Here is a 12,366-nt window from a genome sequence, read left to right as displayed (position 1 = left end):
TCAATTTCCAGGAGTGTAGTAACATATGTAGTACAGAAGGTAAAGACTTCTACATTTATTATAAAAATTGAGTAAGTTTCATCAACAGATGTGCAACACCACTTTTAATTAAATTTATGCCTTTTGTTATTTATTAATCTGTAACATGCCAGTATATAGCCATATAAACAAGCAAATCATGTATAAACAGCCTCTACGCTATGTCATTCTACATTATTTTGTTAGAAATTCTGTTAATGATCTTCAGAGCACAGAACAAACTAATGGTCTAATTAAACATGAAATGAGGTATGACAAGACTAATGTTGTAGTTCAAGCTCAATGGTTATGGTATAACATAACTAAGATGGTGTCAGAAAACCTAATAAACCAAGCTGAAATATCAGTGTATGTAAAGCTTCAGATATGTAATTAAATATTTATGTCTGGTACTATACTTACTAAGATTATAGTGGTTACCTGACCTGTCAGTCAGAAAATGTTATACAGTGATGCTTCTGAAAGCAGCTAGATCTGTGTCTGTAGATGTGTGTGTGTGTTTTGTGATGGTTAGCTCCAAAAAAAAAAAGACACTGTCTGAAATCTCTAGAGCGCTCAAACCCTCCACTACAAAGTGTATATAGTGAGTGGATGACTTCACTTCTTCCATCACCTGTATTCCACCCAGTACTTCCCGAAATAATTTTGTAACAGCCTGGAGTGCAATGACTGCTATGGAAGTGTGGAAGAGGTTGTCAGGATGACTTTAGATTCTTCCTCCTGTGCATTGCAGGTTAGATGGATTGGCAAGGGCTACGGGAGTCTGTTGCGGAAGTAAGGTGGCTGCAGCATGACAGACAGTGTGCATATAACTCTCTTATTGTCGCAACAAGCTTAAGAGCCACAGGTACATGCTTTTATACTGTAATGCATTCTGGCATTTGACCATGGTGTCCATGTTTCGTGGTCTCATTGCACTCCAAATGCAGAGTGACCTTGCACAGTACAGCTTCCCAAGCAGCATTGTGTCAGGTGATTATGTGACTAACTGGCTAGCAGCAGTTGGCACACAATGGCTCTGAGGCTAGGTTTGGCCATGGAGAAGGCTTGCTGGTGTTCAGCCCATTATGGGGCGATGGAGGCATATAAGTACGAACCCCAGAGCTGTGCCTGGATGGCACAGCTCGGCATGAGACAATGGAATGGTATTATGGCAGAAGATGGCACAACAGTGGTTAACAACTTACCAAAATACCTATCTGACCAATGAACCAAAGACCTGCCTAGCTGGATGGCCATATTGGTTCACGCCATAGTGGGTCTATTGTTGCACTGTGATCACTACAGCCATGTTTGCTGCACAACAAAGTTCTTCTGGTTATGGAAAGCACCAGGACACTTACCTGAGGTGTACAATGATGCCATGTCACAGCAATGGGTCAGTGAATTATAGCAAATTCCCACTTTATGGCAACAAGCCCATCTATGCTATTACGCTCTTCCCCCATTTGATGAATCCGACCCACCAAATTCTCCCTCTTACTGCACCTCAAACTAGTCAGTTCTTTACAGTTATTATAGACACATTATCTAGTCTTTGACTCACTACATCTATAAGAGTCAATCTGTACCATTTCTACAGCTAAAACACATATCCAGACACATTTGAAACTTGGGAGTCAATGAATATCCTCAAAAACTAGCATTAGACATGCTAACATGTACCACAAATGTGTATCACACTTACACTTGATGTGATTAAGTTCCTCTTCGTGATTCACTTGCTGTTTCCTGCAACAGTCTTCAAGATGTCTCATTCAGGAGTCCGAAACTCTCTTGGAGTCTGTCTCTTTTGACTCATCCATTCTGGCAGCAGGGTCACATCATCGCATAGGAGGAAAGGTATGGGGATTTATGAGGCTTCCTTGAACCATACTCCTGCCAAATTATAAACTTATGTACCCATCCTATTCCATATGTTTTCCTCAACTCTTTAATTAACCTTAACAACTTACCACTCATCTTCTTCTACCTAGTTATCCCACATTTCACATGACATTCTATCCTAATGGCCCATTACACCATATCACTATGTTGTAATAATTAAGCAACAAGTTCAGAAAGATAAATCCACTGTCAAGTCACTGCAACTGCATTTATGACCATAATGACTAGAGAATTATCGCTTAATCCCTAAACTTCACCTGTCATACCCAAGTGAGGTGTCTAGGGTATTCCACTGATGTACTTACGTAGCCATAGGTGCTTTACCAGTTACAACCTGGGTTCCTCAGTACAACTTTATAATACTCCACAATTCTCTCTTCATCATAATCCCCTGATACCTGACCCATTCTCCCATTATTCCATATACTGCTTTGTTAAGTGGATTTTCTGATATCATGCCCACTGTACCTCAAGGGACCTGGAGCAATATAACAACAATGTTACGGCCAATGTCCCATCTTGCACCCATGGCATTTCAGCACCTTCCTACACTGCTTTGAGCCAAAGTTGCAGGATGTAAAGATAAAAAATCCAAACCACAAGATATTGCTGCGACAGCAATCTATGTTTTACTTTTTCAGCGCTGCACCATGGTTTACAACTATGTCACCAGAAAATGGAACAATCAGAAGTACAGCACAGAAATGGAAAGGGAGAGAAGAGTTACGGACACAGATCAGGCACTCTGCAGACATCGAGCCATATCTACTAATGCAGACCGTTGGAAAACTGATAATTTATAGCTTACATGACTCATCTACTATCTACACTGACTTCAACTTACTTTGTACCCACAGCCTTGCTCGTCTTAACCAAGTACTTTCCTTGCCATGCCTGGCTTAGTGCCCTTTCTTCCAGCATATCACAGTGTGTGGTTCTGTGCACAGGACAATATGATCCATTAGGTTTTATCGTGTATGTACAACTGGTATCATTGGTCCAGCTCTTGGGTCCTTCCCAGGCACTGCAACCAAATCTGTAGGTCGCATAATGAAAAACAGGATGGCGGAAAGAAAATGAATCCAAGGAACAACATATACAAAGACCCCATGAGTGGTCATAAAATGCACATGCAGCTAGTTACTTGTGTTGCCGATAATTGTAGTAACTTGGCCAATACCACTTCTGACTCCAGAATGTGGCCAAGTGCACAATATCTGCTACAGAGGGGTGGAAGACTCGTTCTTTGGATTGTCAGGATGGCATTTGACTCTGTTTTTGGGTTTGATGAATTGGCAAGGACTACAGGTGTCTACCAAGGAAAAAAGGTGGCTGCAGCATGACAAATGGTGTGCATGGAAACTCTTTATTGTTCCTGCTATCTTGAACAGCTATAGGTACACATCCGGTAGTGCATTCTGGCATCAAACTATGGCATCCATGTTCCGTGGGCACAGTCAGGTGTCAATCTCCTGATCACAGTAGCAGACATTGTCACAAAGACAGCAGTAGCTGCTTGGGTCAACGCAGCCCATGAATGGAACAACCTTGCAGCATAAAGCAATCCTCAAGTGCCACTGTGACAGATGCTGATGTGCCTGACTGGTGTTGTTACGCTGCTAGCAAGGCATCCAAGTCCGAGATATGCTGGTCAGCGGTGGACAATGCTAGCATGCACCCAGTGGCTTGGAGGCTAAGCTCGGCAACAGGCAAGGCTTACTAATGGACGGCCCATTGTGAGGCGACAAAGGCACCCGGGTACAAAATGTCATGCCACTAAGATGTAATCCAGCTAAGTTTACCTTTAGTTACAACAGGTGCTCAAATTGGAGTCACTACATGCAAGAACTGTTTGATATACTATTATGCACTTTTCAAATTCAAACTGCCAAATACTTGAACTCACAATGCAATACTGTCTTCTAAATTTTCGTATGTACGCATTTACACCACTGTGAATGGAAATTTCCACAACAACAAATGTATGCATAAAACACTCTCGGTTTACTTACTGCATCAAATTTGGATAAAATTCCAAGACTTTCAATGAATGCCTCCATCATGACTGCCAGGGGCTAAAACTGAATGTTGTGAACTGGCGAGGCTCCCAGTTTTATACCCACAGGACAACACCCGATTGGCTGTATTACATCATGGTATCAAAGCAGAACTGGTGTGTATTGAGGAGGTACCCTCTAAGTCCATATATTTTGTTTGTGCTCTCTATCCAGCGTTGCTTGCAGCACATCTCTCATATCACGCAGTCTACCTCTCTGCTTTTTCTTTATGAAGTGCTTGCTAAGTTCATAGGCGGTGTCCCTATTGAAGTAGTTCTCACAAAGTGTAATTTCAAATGCTTCTCTTATCACAGAGTCCCAATTAAGTCAACACATGAGCCAGTATTCTTATTCGTTCAGACAAAATCTTGTGCTTATTTAACAGGCTGTGCTCTGCCAGAGATGATTTATCCACATACCTGTATTTATAATGACACTGATGCTCTTTGCAGCAACTGGCAACAGTCTTTATAGACTGGCCCACATAACTTCTGACACACTTGCAAGGGATGATATAAATTCCCAGACGAGATTACCCTCGACTGGTCACAAAGTTTCTTTAATTTTTTTGGGTGTTCCAAAGACTGGTCTGATGCCATGCCTGTTTAGTATTCTGCCTTTTTAGGCAAGGACTCCATTGTAAAAATCTTCGTACACTTGATTGTACAGTAAACAATAGACTCGCACATACTTTACCAATATGCCATCTGCCACACTGACTGAACACTGGGACAAGTGTCATGAGATGATCTACTACCTACAGGGATATAGGTTCCCATACAATGCCAGAGACAGAGCTGGTGTACATGAAACAACCTGTATTACGGTAATGGCTCAAAGTAATATTGGGGTTGTGCTGCTGATGAGGTATATTAGAGGAGGTAGAGGTAAAACCAGATGCTTAAACACAGCCTTCTCTTCGCAAAAAGCTGCAAGAACAATGGTTGTCTTAAAACCCAAATGATGTCCAGGTGTCTTGTGTGCTTGCTTTATAATATACTGCATAACTGTTGTGATGTAGTGAATGATATTGTGTTATATCTTGAAATGATACTACAAACTTATTGACTAAACTATGTTATTTCGAGAAAATAGGTTCAAATTAATTACTTCTTTGTTCAGGGCCACTATGTCATCACTTAGAAAAATCAACAACATTTGTTATAGGCTAATGGTAATTGAAGGAACAAAAATATACATTTTTAGAAGTAAAGTAAATATTTATGTACTGTACACAGATTCATACACTCATTGTGCACAAAAAACATTAGATACATCACACTCTCTTATTTACAAATATACTTCTAAATACATACAGATACACAGAACAATGGTTCAAAAATTCAGTCATCACTTATCTAAGTACAGTTGGACATAAAAAATAACAAGAAGACAATATCATAGTAGGCCTAAATATCTCACACTGTAGTCCAGCACTCTGTTGCTGACAACTACAAGCAATATATAAGTGAATTATTTTGTTTTTCTTTGACACTTTTGGAGCATGACGTGGACTAATCCAGAAGCTCTAAAGAAAATGCATAGTTCATTTGTTCATCTTAGTACCACTATTACTCAGACCATTTCCTTCTGTACGTTTCATTCGCTTTTTATATAAGCAGAATCTCACCTCCCTTTTTGCCAACTGCAGCTCACCTTTGAAGTATTGGTTATTGTACTGCTACTGACAATTCTTGGGTTCTAATGAAAGGTAAGCAAATTATTTTACGTTAACAGACAAGACCGAAACATAAATTAATGAATAAATTCTCCAAATGAATTCTTGCACAAAAGAAGTAGAAAAACATGCCATGAAATATACAATCATGGCACCAAGAACACACACACACACACACACACACACACACACACACACACACAGAGAGAGAGAGAGAGAGAGAGAGAGAGAGAGAGAGAGAGAGATGAATGGATAAATGACAGAGGTAACTTTGCTGAGAACATAGCATTTCTTGCTGTTGTTACTATGATCAGTATCTAAATCTTGTGAGACATGTGAAACACTCATAATTATTTTCTGTTTGCAGCCAACTGACATGTATGCTGAGACAATGTCACTGCAACAAGATAAAAGCATTAATTACAGCCTGCAATAGGCACTATCATATTATGACATTTGTGACTTGCTACAGCAATTGGTCTAATAAATTTTAATTTTGATCAAAAAATTGAAATGAATTTTGTTTAGCACAGCAACCAAGGACCACAAAAGCAGATGAGCAAATAAAAACCAACTGACACTGAGTACATGATCTCAGCCACAATTATAATTATTTATGTACCAGACATGACACGATGAAAGCTAAATAAGGGATACAAACAGACACCAAAATCTCAAGAAATGTGTGAGATCAGAGCATACTTTCATTTGTACATTGGAAGAATACAAAATAAAGAGGACTACAAGCAAGATATACAATGTGACATAAAACTGTCTTACAACTCAATATTTGCACCATCATATTTTATGTATAGTAATTCTCTCACAGTAATGCTACAAATTAATATCAAACTGTCTATTGTACTTTCCATGATATGCGCAAATTGCAAATATGTAAGATTCTACATTACATGCAATATAAATGAAAATTTGTATAACTGTGTCTTTTTTGAATGGTGATAAATGATGGATTTATCATTTTACTAAATTGCATCCTCTGAGATAAAACAGTTCTCCAATTTTTTTGATGAACTAGGCCTAGTTTTCCAAAAACAAGTCTGGACATAAAATAAAAGTGTAAACGTCCTTATTCACTCACACACTTTGATACCATGTGCACAGTATGTGATTTATCTCTCTCAAATCATGCAAAAGTTTACATACTTTCTATAATATTGAACTTTCACTTCACGTACAGGTAAAAAACAGCAAACAATGCAAACTGATGGTTTATCATGTTAAACAAAATTCTTTTGCAATTAATAGTTTTATAAATAATGCACGGTTCTAGATTACACCAAATTTGCATTGTATGTCAGACATTTACCACCTCTCTACAATTAGACCACCTTAAATAGCACAAATAGCAATAAGTGATCAATAACAACAGTTTAAGCTATGTGAATAATACATAATGAACAGTACAGTCTAAATTCTCATTTTTCTTTTTTTTTTCATCCAACCCAGCTTATTTTTACTATACATATTTCATGCTGCACGTCATTTAAACTCAGTTTCTCTCTATGTTAAAATGTTGCATATCTGTGCCACAATTTTTGTTGGCATATCACTCAAACAGTCAATTCAAATGCAATTGTACTTTTCATTCTTATAAATTATCCACAAATGTAAGATAAATGCACATCTTATCTATAGCTTTTACAGAATAAAATGAAAACAATTTCATATGTTCAGTACATAATTTAACGAAGGAAAATTCATTCGAGTAAATACAATGTTACTGTTTACAACTTAAATGCCTAAATATCTTTCGTATATACAAAAGAACAATCACATTGCATGAAACATAAAACTTTTTTGTGTGAACTGTGTCACCTCACAAAATAGGTATATCACTGAACACCAACTGCATTCAATGCCCATTATTTGGGTTATACTACAGTGAGCCAACTTACCAAGTCATTTACACCCTAAGCAATATAAAAAAATATTTAGCTGTTCAAAACAAATACCACAGTGCAGTACAAAAATCTGCTTCTGCCCCCTTTCATTTGTCATATCCAGAAGCAATACTGATCATCAGTATCTGGTTGTGATGACAAAATGTGTTACCATAAACGTCTCCATCTTGTAGCTCTTGTGCAGTGAGACTATTGGTCAGCATAATTTCACAATTTCTTGTAAATTATTGGATGATAGCCCCCAGCTCAGGTGATATGGTTCTTTATTTTTAAACTGCAAATCGTCTATATCAGTCTTATCTTCACCTGTGTCCTGTTAAGTGAGGGTCTGAATACTGTAAGCAGCCAGAAACATGAAAGAAAGAAATGGTTCCAATCACTTAAGATCTTTTAAATATTGCTTGTAATGACTTCCAAGAGCAATGATTGGAAATAACAGTGGTTTAGTCAACCAAATTTTAAGCAATGCTTTCATTCTTGACTCCGATAACAAGAGCAAAACATACCAATATTTCTATGATAATTATAGTCTGATGTGTCTACCAACCTAAAACAACTAACAGAACTGTGCTATGTCAACAATGTCTTCAAAAGAGAAGACAGGCAGTAGACTGTATTAACAGCAAACACAAAATGAAAGATGAGATAGAAAGAATAATAATGTAAAAGAACAAAACAAACTGAAGCCAAAGGATGTATTTATATTGTGAAAGAAGTCACAAAATTGTTGAAATGTTATTGTGCTAATGAGCAGATACAGATTAGTTACAGAAAATGTAGCCACTCAATTGATACACACTGTGACATAAGGTAACTAAGCAAAGGATATTTGACTAACAAAAGACATCAGCTATGCAATCATAGATGGCGACACACAATACTGTCAAAAATGTAATATGTCTACACAGAACACAAAATATGAGCCCCTCAGCTTCAAAGCAATGGCATAATGACACCACAAACATCAGCTGAAAAGTTTTTTTCTGCTCATTTGTCCCCTCTGTTTCTGACGCATAGTGCTAATCATGTTTAATTCTTACAACTTCAGTGTTAATTTATCACAATTTCATACTGCACCTAATTTCTCAGTAACATCACAAATAGTAAGCATTCTGTATACCTTGAATTGCATTGCTGTTACCAATACTCAATCAATCAACACAAACCTTAAATGTTTGAGTGCACAAAAATAGGAGAGCAAAACTAACCTCTTGTTCTCTATTGAAAAAGTTCTTCATCATTTTACACTCTACACATCAGAATCCAAATTGTGATAAATTGCAAGACAAGACTACTACACTGATTACTCTTTACTTAACAACCATAAGAAATTCACTCTTACAAAGTCATTTTTTGCCAAAATATGCAAATGAACACTGAATAAATATGTGTATATCTGAAAAGGAACTCATAAACTCCAAAAATGTCAATAATAGTTTTGACAAGGAGACAGCACTAGTAGAAACATCTTATACAATTCCCAAAAACTGCACAGAGTATGGAATGTCTTGTGTACAATAACTTAGTGATACCTTGCATTTCTGACGCCGATTAAAATCAATTGAAATCTCTCATTTTACACACTCTTAAGGTCTTCTATTTTTCCAAAAGAAGACTGAGTTAAAAATTAATCCATAAAAAGTCATTTCAAGAAGAGTCCTTTCTTTTGTTTCACTGAACCCTCACAGATCGAAAGCTGAACATCAAAAGAAGTACAAATGTTTGTGTTCAGCAGGATCAGGATGCATAACAGAAATGTCAGTAAAACACATCGGTAGGACCTAGGAACTTGTAAGACTGGCCATGAGGAGCTCCATTTTGTTAAGGAAGTTCTTTCCTTCCATCTTGTCCCATCTTACTTCTTTGAAGCTACCTCCCAAGTTCTCCCACTTCCGCTCTTTCACCAACTGGCCAGGGAAGAAGTCTTTTCTTGGTGATTGTGCAATAGAAACCTGAACTCCTGTCTGTGGTTCACATCTTACAGCAATCATCCTGCCAAAATACAAGACATCTTATTTCTTCAAACTATGAAGCATACAATCAAGGTTCAATTAAAAAATTCATTCAAAAGTAAAGTAAAAAAATTATTGTTAACAACATCCCATGCAAAAAAGAAGTATCTACTTAACATGAGAATAGCCGAAGTAGAGTCACTTGATACATAAATTTAAAAGCATGGTTCAATCTCTCACTTACCAAATTTTCAAAAATTTCTTCACGGAGAAGGGGAAAGATGCAAAATCAGGAAATGTGAAGGGGAACGTGTACACAGGTACCTGAGGAAGGTAATGGTTATAGCTTGATACAAACAAAGTTGCAGCAACGGCTGGAATCCTAATTTCAGTATACTGTTCATCCTGAGCTGATAGTAGTTGACGCAAATGAATGGTATACTCAGATCACAGACAGGAAATGAAAAAAAAACCTAAAGGTGGAAATAAGATGAGAAAAACAAAGAGAGAAAGAGAGGGAGGGCAAAAGAACAACTTGGAAAGGAACATACTGACAGAAAGGGATCGGTGGCTGCAGAAGGTAATGAAGGAAAGAATAGAGTCTGTAACGAGCAGGTGGACTGTAAGCACTATAAACCTGTTGAAGAGCCATTCACTATTTCATGAGTTAAGAAACATTGCTTTTGGGAAGGGGGAGTTTGTACAACCCATACGTAAAACAAAAATCAAGATCCTTGTAGATGCTATTGGCAGGTGGGGTTTTATCATTCATGGTCCACTTCTCAATAGGAGATGGAAAGTGAAATTAAAAAGGCTGGCAGAAGAATCTTTAGGAAGAAGGGGAGAAGGTAGGAGATACTATCTCTCACAGGAGTAACCCTGTAGTCAGTGGTGTGAAGACAGCACAACTTGTGGGTGAACTCAGATTTTAAGCTATTGTTATTGAAAGAAATATTACTCAAAAATTTGAGCCTGATGCATTTGAAAACAGCAGTGAGGTTAAAGTATACTTATTGTGCCTAAATATTAGCAAAAGAAAAAACAAAATAAATGAACTTATGATTCATTCAGATTAACTGTAATGTATCAATCACGTGCATGTAATATGTGTTTCTGAACATCTTGGACCCAGTGAGATAGCAACCACAAATCACTCAGTTTCTGCACATCAGAGAGAGAGAGAGAGAGAGAGAGAGAGAGAGAGAGAACGTATGTTGGGGGAGCAGTCACATACAAAAAACGTACTTTAATTGATTACATGTATGTGGAAATGCTAGAAACTCACATCATCTGCCGGCAATCTTACATCAGTAACGGCAAATCTAAGATAAATCTAACTACATCAATGAACAAATGAAAGCCAAAGATGTTGTCACTAATGATCTTCCATTAGAGAAAAACTAATGCCACACAAATGAAACAAAAAAAAATAATTAACCAGAAACCAAGAGGCTGATCAGTATATATTTTGAAGCTCAAATAAAAACACAACTATATGAGAAATACTGTAAACGTTTTTTTGTTCACTACAGTTTGTTTATCAAACATGTGAAAACAGCAATAGGATAGGCGCATTTTCAAAGCACAATTGCTTCATCACACAAAAATACATCAAATTATACACTCACCATTACTTAATAAAACAAAAAAACAATGTTAACTGGAATATTCTCTTTCAAATTCTGAAGGTGGCAGGGGTAAAATACAGGGAGCGAAAGGCTATCTACAATTTGCACAGAAACCAGATGGCAGTTATAAGAGTTGAGGGACATGAAAGGGGAGAGAGACAGGGTTGTAGCCTCTCCCTGAGGTTACCAAATGTGTATATTGAGCAAGCAGTAAAGGAAACAAAAGAAAAATTCAGAGGAGGAATTATAATCCATGGAGAAGAAATAAAAACTTTGAGATTTGCCGATGACATTTTAATTGTCATAGACAGCAAAGGACCTGGAAGAGCAGTTGAATGGAATGGGCAGTGTCTTGAAAGGAGGATATAAGATGAACATCAACAAAAACAAAATGAGGATAATGGAATGTAGTCAAATTAAATCGGGTGATGCTGATGGAATTAGATTAGGAAATGAAACACTTAAAGTAGTAGATGAGTTTTGATATTTGGGGAGCAAAATAACTGATAATGGTCGAAGTAGAGAGGATATAAAATGTAAACTGGCAATGGCAAGGAAAGCGTTTCTGAAGAAAAGAAATTTGTTAACATCGAGTATGGATTTAAGTGTCAGGAAGTCGTTTCTGAAAGTATTTGTATTGAGTATAGCCATGTATGGAAGTGAAACATGGATGATAAATAGTTTAGACAAGAAGAGAATAGAAGCTTTCGAAATGTGGTGCTACAGAAGAATGCTGAAGATTAGATGGGTAGATCACATAACTAATGAGGAGGTACTGAATAGAATTTGGGGGAAGAGGAATTTGTGGCACAACTTGACTAGAAGAAGGGATCGGTTGGTAGGACATGTTCTGAGGCATCAAGGGATCACCAGTTTAGTATTGGAGGGCAGCATGGAGGGTAAAAATCATAGAGACAGAAGACATGAATAAACTACACAGATTCAGAAGGATGCCTAGGTAAATGTTATATAAATAAATACTGTAAGAGAAGTTCTTTATGTAAACAAATAATTGCTCTATATTAATTAATTAATTTACTATGACAGCAGAGGGAAGAATTTGATAACTTGAAACACACCTACATAAGCAACACAGAAGAACAGAAATTGATACACAATTTATGACTACTACTACTACTATTATTATTATTATTATTATTATTATTATTACTGGTGTGAATAACAGTGAGATGAATAACGATG

General features: G+C 37.1%; 1 protein-coding gene across 1 annotated transcript in view; it reads right to left on the bottom strand.

The window, feature by feature from the left end:
• Positions 1-7,100: 7,100 nt before the first annotated feature.
• Positions 7,101-12,366, bottom strand: part of LOC126092095 (mediator of RNA polymerase II transcription subunit 17) — a 111,787-nt gene continuing 106,521 nt past the window's right edge. Inside the window, exon 10 of the mRNA XM_049907518.1 lies at positions 7,101-9,575. Within this exon, the coding sequence (XP_049763475.1) occupies positions 9,365-9,575 (211 nt within the window). The 3' untranslated portion in view covers positions 7,101-9,364. The remainder of the gene's footprint in view (positions 9,576-12,366) is intronic.

This window comes from Schistocerca cancellata, chromosome 7 (genome assembly GCF_023864275.1).
Source record: "Schistocerca cancellata isolate TAMUIC-IGC-003103 chromosome 7, iqSchCanc2.1, whole genome shotgun sequence".
NCBI lineage: Eukaryota > Metazoa > Arthropoda > Insecta > Orthoptera > Acrididae > Schistocerca > Schistocerca cancellata.
The sequence above is the reverse complement of the archived record's forward strand: the minus strand, read 5'-3'. Positions and strand labels throughout refer to the sequence as shown.